This window comes from Mus caroli, chromosome 9 (genome assembly GCF_900094665.2).
Source record: "Mus caroli chromosome 9, CAROLI_EIJ_v1.1, whole genome shotgun sequence".
Taxonomy (NCBI): Eukaryota; Metazoa; Chordata; class Mammalia; order Rodentia; family Muridae; genus Mus; species Mus caroli.
The window spans coordinates 85,665,343-85,674,545 of NC_034578.1; the positions used below are offsets into that span (position 1 = coordinate 85,665,343).

The following is a 9,203-nucleotide window of genomic DNA, read 5'->3' on the forward strand; positions in this document are numbered from 1 at the left end:
ACTGCAGTTTCCTGTCCCTCCTCTCCTTCCAGTCCCTCCCCTGATCCACCCCCTCTTCCCCAGATCCCTTCCTCCTCCATTTCTCTTCAGGAAAAAAGTAGGCATCCCTGGCATATCAACCAAACATGGCATAAAAAGTTGCATCAAGACTAGGCACATCCCCTCATATNGAGGCGGGACAAGGCAACCCAATAGGATGGTCACAAAAGCAGGCAAAAGAGTTAGAGACAGCCTCCATTCCCTGTTAGGAGTCACACAAGAACACCAAGCTGCAAAATCATAACATATATGCAGAGCACCTAGGTCAGACCCATGCAGGCTTCCTGAGTATCGAGCCCTGCTTAGTTGATTCTGTGAGACATTCTCTTCTGATGTCCTCTCGATCCTACAACCCGTCATCCCCCATCTTTCTCAGGGTTCATTGAGCTTCACCTAATGCTTGGCCGTGGGTCTCTGTATCTGCTCCTATCAGTTGCTGGAGTAAACCTCTTTGAAGACAGTTATGCTACGCTCTGGTCTAGAAGTATAACTAGGTGCTTGTTTGCTTCAATTTTTGCCAGTCATGTTTGGTTCTATCCTAGGTCTATGGATTATCAAGCATCTGGTTTCTGGCCTTCCAGGGAGCATCAGGCATGGGCACCCTCTCCTGGCTGGGTTTCAAACTGGGCCATTCATTGGCTGGTCACTCCCACAAGTTCTGAACCATTATTACCCCAGCATATCTTGTTGGCAGGACAAATTATTCATCCAAGGTCTTGTGGTTGTGTTGCTGACCAAGCCCTCCACTGTAAGCTGCCTGGTTACAGAAGATGGCCAGCTCAGGCTCCATACCCTCATAGCTTTGCCTAGTTACAGAAGATGGCCAGCTCAGGCTCCATAACCCCCATTACTAGAGCTGCATCTTTGTTAGGTGATTTTTTTCATCACTGACAAAAATCTCTCAGAGACTCAATCTATAAGAAGAAATAGATATTTGAGTTCAGGATTTCAATCCCTGTCATTTGGTTCCACTACTTTGGGTCACAAGACCATGAAGGGGAAGATCTTGTCTGAAGTCACGGCAAGGGATTCATTTAAAGCCAGTATCTTAATTACCAGAAACATAACTTCATACATTGAGGTGACGTTTTTGTAAAACTGAAATGCAGTTAGTTCTTCTCTTCTTGAAGGCAAACCGTATAATAAGCCAGGTTATATTCAGTAAGTTGCATAAGGATCCCAGAGAGGGTTGTGACTTTTTCTTCTTCTTGTATTACACAAAACACCCACCCCACTTCAACCTATTCTGCTTTGCCATGAAAACAATTGCCAAGATGACTTCTAAATCATTTACATATTTAGTTTGTTTGTAAGAGTGTGTGCACACATGTGTATGATGAGATGGGAGGGGGAAGTGAGAAGAAGAGGGAGAGGGAGGGAGGGTAGGAGGGAGGGAGGGAGAGGGAAAGCACACTAAGGAGGGGCATAAACATGTCATGACACACATGTGGAGGTCAGAGAACAACCTACAGGAGTCCGTTTTGTCCCCCTACCATGTGGCTCCCAGGAATTGAACTCAGTTTCTCAGGTTTGGTAGCAAGCACTTTTACCTAGGGAACCATCTTGACAAGCCCCAAAACATGATTTTTTTTAAGCTGCTTCAATAGTGAATTCCGAAGGAAGCAGCCCACTTTGGTTGGCATTCACTAGAGAGCTTCAGCAGAAGCTACTTTGAATGTTAGAAAAGTAGCAAACGATCGTGTAAGCCATCTACAACTTCGTCCCTCTATTTCTACAGCTTAGAAGTCTTACTCAACCCTTAAACACGTGGGATCTTCTTAGAACAAAAAAAGCCACCAGTTGGCTGGGGGAATGGGTGGTGATAACTCAGTGGCCCATTCAGATTTTGAGAGGGGAAGAATGTGTTTAAAGCAAACAAACAACAAAAATAAAACCTCTAGGTTTCTGTAAACCCCTCCAGACCATCTAATTCCTCCTAGCCTTGATCTGTTTTTGGAACTGCTGTCTTTTTATAGCACAACCTCCTGGTTTACTGACTAGTGTGTCTCAATGTCTTAGAGCTACTTCATAGCTCTGAATCAAGGTCTGTTCGCTTTTGAACCATTATGAAACCAGACTCCCTACTGATTCAGGAATACAATAAAACCTTTAACATATGGTGGTGGTTGGAANATTCTCCACCTATGGGAAGTGGCATGATTAGGAGGTGTGGCCTAGTTGGAGGAAGTGTGTCACTGTGTAGGTGGGCCTTGGAGGGTTCCTATGTTTAAGCTCTATACTCTGCCTGGCTGCCTGCAGAAGCTAGTGTTCTTCTGGCTGCCTTCAAATCAAGATGTAAAACTACCAGCAATTCCAGCACCATGTCTGCTTGCACGCTGCCATGCCTCCCACTATGATGATAGTAGACTGAACCTCTGAACCTGAAAGCCAGCCCCAGTTAAAAGTTTTCCTTTATAAGAATTGCCTTGGTTATGGTGTCCCTTCACAGCAATTGAAACCCTAATCAAGACATATCTATTAATTTGATACCTGGCAGGAGGCTTAGGATTTGACCCTGTTTAGAAAAAGAAAGAAATGTATCTTAACAAATGTCTACTTGGGGTGGTCCTGTGGAGGGTGTCTGATACCAATGGTTCTAGAGCCTCAAATGTTACAGCTTCTTCATACCACACTGCGGTAGTCTGACTGGCACAGGGCTGTGTCCCAGGGTGGCCAGAATCAGCGTGTAGGGGCCAGTCCCAGACTGCCTGAATCTATAAGGACTCTAGAGATGGACCTGCAGAAGCTCTCCGTGTTTCTGAAACCTCCCGTATGAAGCACATCACATTTCACTGGATTTCTCTCCCGTGTCCCTTGCTCCCGCTTCTCCCTCCTCAGTGGGACTTAGACACAAGTTCCTGAAAGTGCCAACCTTATACCTTTGGTGTGCCCAGCCCTCAGTTTTGAAAAGCCTCTCCTCCCTTGAGAATACTAACCCTCAGAGGAAGTCAGAAATCTTCTTTCTCCTCCCATAGGGATTCTCAGTCCCCCGGGTAAGCTGATAACAGCTGTGCCATCCGCCTGCCAGAGCATCTAGGTTTCTACTCAAATAGATTTTGCTAGAAGTCAGTGAATTCTGCTCAATAATGATGCATGGGGCTGAACTCCCTGTCCAGTCAGAACACTCTCTCACGTCCACATCGCCAGTAAGGGCAGTTCAGAGAAAGCAGCTCATTATCATCTTGTCCTTGATGACACAATGATGCATGGTAGACCCAGATTCAAGCCCCAAAGGGCCAAACCAACTGAGGACTTCCTACTCCGATGCAACATGGAACACCTCCTTCTGCACGCGAAGTGGGGGGTCTCTCCCAGGGAGCCCAGGCTTGAAGTGAGGGAGTTCCTTCTTTTCTTTTTCTTGAATACACAAAGAAGGCTGGAGGAACCACAGGATCCCCCAACATTTTAAAGTTTGTATCTAAAACCTTTCATAAGGAATACAGGGCCCTGAAAGACACCATTTAGGCGTTAATTCGTTAGTGGTTATGACTGTTGGATGCATCCAAGGGTATCAGCGGGACTTGAGAGCCATTACCCAGCNTGTGCTCAGATTTTCAATCTTTCCTTTTCCTCCCTAAACTCACATTCCAACTCATCTCTCCTATGCACCACAACTCCTCTATGTTTGACATTCTTATTTGCAGTATCCTATTAGATTTCTCTATTTAATGGTCTTTCATTTTAAATGCTGCTTCATTGACAATGTTTAACTCGACAGGTTAAAAATTGTGTCTTTGGGACTAGGTAATTATTAAATTTGTTAGTATATACATGCTCAAAAATATGTGGTAGACAATGAAAAAAAAAAAACCTCTGTAAGTTTCACTGCAAACATTATCCAAAACTGAACGAATGGGGCAGTGTCCCCCTTAGTCTGTGTTCTTGATAATTAAATAATATTATAATATAGAGCAGGGAGTGCTAGCAATTCTCTCTTTTGTTTTTTGTTTTTTGTTTTTTTTTCTAAAAACTAGAGGACATTCTCTCTCGATGAAATTTGATATGAAAAGTTGTATTACAGCAATCACCTTGACTCCTCAGACTCCCCGGTGACCGAAAGGACACTATGTACACGTTGGTGGCTCCCACGGAAGCTGAGCCTGGCAAGGGGCATGCAGCTAGGGAGCATATAAGTACAGACTAAAACTAGATGTGGTGGTGTACACCAGTTAAAACAGGTCTCAGGAAGACTGAGAGCTGGAGGCTAACCTGAGCTACGTAGCAAGAACTGCCACAAAACGGAACCAAAAAGAGTATGCTCTGTCAATCAGGGCAGAGGTACCCACACTGGCTGTCGATCTGGGTAGCAGATACATGAAAGTTTAGTGTTTCTCACTCTGCCCTGTAGTTTAGTAAACAATCTTTATATATATATATATATATATATATACATATATATATATATACATATATATATATATATATATAGAGAGAGAGAGAGAGAGAGAGAGAGTACTTCAATTCAAAATAAGCGACAGAATACTTCCGAAAGCACACAGAGAACAAACTTACCTTCAGTGAAGCTAAGGAGTAAGGTTTCCAAGCCAGCTTCTCAAAGGACTCAAAGGCCTTCTTTCTCAGAGTATTACTGTCAGTTTGGATTGCCACATTCCTTGCTAGCTTTCCTTTAGATGGACACCGTGTCTTCCTCCCAGACCCATTAATTCCTTCCTAACCAGAAGGACTTTGGGACAAATACAACGGTGCCACCTAAATTGAGAGATGGCGTCTGGTTAACAGGAAATGAGGGAGCGGGTCATGCACTTGTTGGGCTTACTTGTTGCCACAGGGCTTACTTGTTGCCACAGAGGAAAGCATGTATGCGCAGGCTGCTGAATGGATGGCATGGGAAGGGGGTCTTCCTGTTGCCACTCCCTCGGGCTCCTCTCAACATTTCTACCCCACACTGCATACAGCTCCAGCCACTTTCTCTCTCACACTGTTTACATATACACCCATGCTCCACATCAAGCTAGAAGCTCCTTTAAGAAAAATAGAGGCACACACCACTGCAGAGTGCTCAGTCTTGGATTTTATTAGCACAGTTCTGCCTCCAGGAGACATAGATCACCAAGGGCACTCACTCACTCTCTATTTGGGTCCTGGTTGTATGTCTGACCCTACTGTTTCCAGATTAGACCAGCTTTCCTCAGGAATAGAGAGGTCCACGAAGGGAAGGCAAGAACTCAGGGTCCCTTTCTCCTCAAGATGGAAGAAGACACAACCACNTAATGACCAATGTCTCATGGAGTAGTGGCAGAACCCTAAGCTGCCCTGGAGGTCCAGGCACTTGGAGTTCTCCTAGAGACTGGATGCTGGATCACTGGCCTCCCATAGTGACCAAACCCTAAGTTGACCCGTAAACATTTTTGGCCAATGTTACACACACAATACAATGAGATTACTGGGGCTCTGTGAGCTTCCGTTGTTGGAGTGCAAAGATCAGATATGTGCGCCTTTGGTCTCCCTGCTGCTCTCCCTCTTCTCTGTATCACACCACCAGCCCTGTAGGAACCTGAGACCCGGGAGGGGTGAGGGGCTGTAGGTGGGACTTCGAGGCTAGGAGTGGACCGCTCTGTTAACAGGTCGCTTTTCTGTAAAGAAGCTTTTCAGCAGTAGCACCTGGCTGAAGCTGACCACAAATAGGGCAATAGTCTCTCCTACAGACCAGTAGGACACTCGACTATTAAGGTCTTCAGCTCGGGCTCGGTCCTGAGCCTCCCGCAGTCGATAGTGTGTCTGGGAGTCAATCACAGTCTTCAGAGCCTCGTGAATAGTTACACAGGCAGATTCCATCTAGGCAGGAAGAAAACAGTAGTCAGTTGCTAACCCTAAGTCAGGCAGGGCAGAATCCAGCAGCCAAGGTTTACTGCAAATTCCTGGCGCCCCTGAGGGGTCTGTGTTAAGCACTTTATGTGGTTTCACAATTGTACAGATAACGTGGGGCGGGGGAGGGGGGCTCAGAGAGAGCAACTTATTCAATCACACAAGTTTAATAAGTAACAGAATCAGCCTATGTGTGCAAGCCATAGTCTGTGTATCTTCTTTAATCCTCGAGATGCCCTGACAGACTGGATCACTACCTACAGTCAAGGACAGCCAGATCATAGCTTACTTATCCTACTGATAAAGACACTGAGCTCAAAAAGGCTAGATGAACGGCTTGAGGTACTCAACTAACTAACAAGCTGTGTGAACTAGACTTGGGGTAGTTTAAAGTCAGAGAACAAAGGAGATCATTAGAAGGAAAGGTGGATATGAACTAACCAGTACCCCGGAGCTCTTGACTCTAGCTGCATATGTATCAAAAGATGGCCTAGTCGGCCATCACTGGAAAGAAAGGCCCATTAGACTTGCAAACTTTATATGCCCCCGTACAGGGGAACACCAGGGCCAAAAAGTGGGAGTGGGTGGGTAGGGGAGTGGGGGGGAGGGTATAGGGGACTTTTGGGATAGCATTGGAAATGTAAATGAGGAAAATACCTAATAAAAATATATANAAAAAAGAACTAGACTGGATTATGCCAGACTTCTACTGTATAGCAGATGTCTACAGTTTCATGTATAAACACAACACGTGTGAACATACAATCATGCACATACACACAGATGCTCACATGGGATTGCTGCTCCTCACTTTCTACTTCCAGAGAGCCCTACAGTTGACACAGCACTGGCAGAAGAAGGCAGATCCCCACTAAGAAAGCCCCTATGCTGGATGGGAGTNGGCCTGGGGTAGTTTAAAGTCAGAGAACTCAGGAACAAAGGAGATCATTAGAAGGAAAGGTGGATAAAGACACATACGTGTGTGGTGTGTGTTCAGTCACAGGCTGTGTACGTGCATATGTGTATGTACAAACATGTACAAACACACATGCTTTCAATTATATAAATCCACAGGTACTTTGTTTTTAAGCACCAGGGAATGGCTCCTTTGGTTCTCCAAGTTAGAAATTCATTCTCTAAGTTCATTTCTGTCCCAGCACACTTGGAAACTTAGTGGTCACTGGATCCACAGAGTGGGAATTNCTCCAACCCTTGGCCCTAGCTTAACACTAGTCCAACCNCTGGGGCTGGGGGGACATATATCAACCACAGCACATGATTAGGACACATGGCATAAACCCTACCCAAAGCAGTAAGTCACCAACAGTGACACACACTGAAGAACACTCCCTTATCTTCANTGCATGCTACCTCCCCATCTACTGGGGTCTCCATNGGTACTAGTCTACNACAAAGCTTGTTACCACAACATTTCAGTTAGTTACTTCAGGGGATGTGGGAAAGCAGGCACTGGGTAAAAAGAGAACCATACAATACGGAGTAAAACAGAGTGGTGAAAGAGGAAATTTACAAATTCCACCTGTCCTCCTCACTGCAACAGAATCACACTGGAACTGAAGCTCCAAGCAAGGCTTTCTCTGTTGCTCTAACGCATGAACCTTTTTCTCTCTCACTTTCTCCCACTGGTACACGAGGAACTCCTTAAACTTCCATGGTTTCATCAATGACCAACAGAACAGAAGTTCCCTTCAGCTGGATCTTCTAACTTCTATTTAAACAGCCAAGTGAACATACTAGATATTGTACTGGGCAATGAAACTCCATTCCCTAACCTCCCAGAGATGGTAGGAAACTGGACANGAGCCACAGAGAAAGAGCACATATGGTCTCCTCAGAGAGCACACAGGAGGAAAAACTGGCCTCCTTCGAGATTTGAGACATTCTGGCTTTGGTCAAGAAATAAGATGGTTATTCCTGTCTTACAGGTTCCTCAGGCCATGGTGATCAGTCATAAGACAAGTATTTGGTGTCACACCGCCTACACCAAGGTATCAAGAATATAAAGGTAGATAGATACCAGTGGCCTGGCCCTTGGGAAGCCCAGCCTGTATGTAAGAGGGAGNGAGAACAGAAAGAAGGAGAACTCAGATGGAGGCTGACGTTAGTCAAAAATCTTGAGAGCCACGGGAGTCAATGGAAACTACCCATCCTCCATAATTTCTGCAACTTCTCTTCCACAGTGGGAGTTTGTTGTTCAGAGATTGTACTTAGTAGCCGCCCTGTGCTGACTTACTACACAAGTGGTCACCAAAGGGACATGAGTGGACATGCTATGTGTATTACCACAGGCCAAGGCTTTGAAGGGACAGCTGTGCCTTTCTCATTTCTGCCTCTTTTGGTATCCAGGGACAGAGAACACTGAAGCCCGAGGGAAAGGAGAAGGATGGCGAGAAAGAGCCTTGAGACTCAGGACAAAGTTCTGTAGTAGAGTATGTGCTAAGCAAGGTCCCAAGTTCAGAAAAAAAGAAAAAGAGAAAGAATAGAAAGGAAGGGAAAGAGGGAGAGATAGGGAGATAACAAGAAAGGGAAAGTGGAAAGGGAAGGGAGGGAGAAAAAGAGAATATGAAGAGGAAGTGAGAATTAAACACACACACACACACACACACACACATACACACAGAGCCTGGATTCCCAAGTCATCATCCAACCTTTTCCAAACTAGCCCGAGAGCAGTGCACAACCCAGTGTGCTAGGCCCTGACATATGAGTTTGTTATGGCAGCTGGTCTGACCCTCACCAACACACTCCTGAAGCAGGACATTGATCGTCACCATCTGAGCATATCCCACACAGACAGGTACATGACAGAATTTTGGAAGACGTGCCACACCTGAGAGAGTTGGAAGGGTGGAGAGGAAACGTGTTAGCTATGAGAGGGCTCTGGCTACAAACAGGAGACCAGAAGTGGTATGGAGTCTTTTACAGCTAGAGGGTGATTCCGGTTCATCAGCTAGGGCAAGGACAAAAAAAAAGCAGAAACATGCTGAGAGTGAGAGGGTTCCCCTAGTCCTGTCACGGTCACGCACACTCACCTGAGTGAGAGCCGTGACCCTGTTCCCCATGTCTGGGAGAATGGGGGGCTCATCACCCACTTGGAAGTCAAAGTAGACGGTCTTATGAGAGAAGGTGGAGAACTCATTACTGAAGCAAAACCGGTAGACGCCCTTGGCCTCCGTCTTGTACGTGAAGCTGTCATACTGCTTCTTGGTCTCCCTGTAGATGACGTTGCCCCTGGGGTCTTCCACGTAGCAGTCCACATCGTAGTGGCCTCCAGTGATAACCTGACAACCACAGAAAGGGTGCAGTGATGGGGAGGC

General features: G+C 45.8%; 1 protein-coding gene across 1 annotated transcript in view; it reads right to left on the reverse strand.

The window, feature by feature from the left end:
* Positions 1-5,049: 5,049 nt before the first annotated feature.
* Positions 5,050-9,203, reverse strand: part of Tmed3 (transmembrane p24 trafficking protein 3) — a 5,934-nt gene continuing 1,780 nt past the window's right edge. The window contains exons 2-3 of the mRNA XM_021172242.2: positions 8,919-9,167; positions 5,050-5,835 (exon numbers count right to left, since the gene is read on the reverse strand). Of these exons, the coding sequence (XP_021027901.1) occupies positions 5,599-5,835; positions 8,919-9,167 (486 nt within the window). The 3' untranslated portion in view covers positions 5,050-5,598. The remainder of the gene's footprint in view (positions 5,836-8,918; positions 9,168-9,203) is intronic.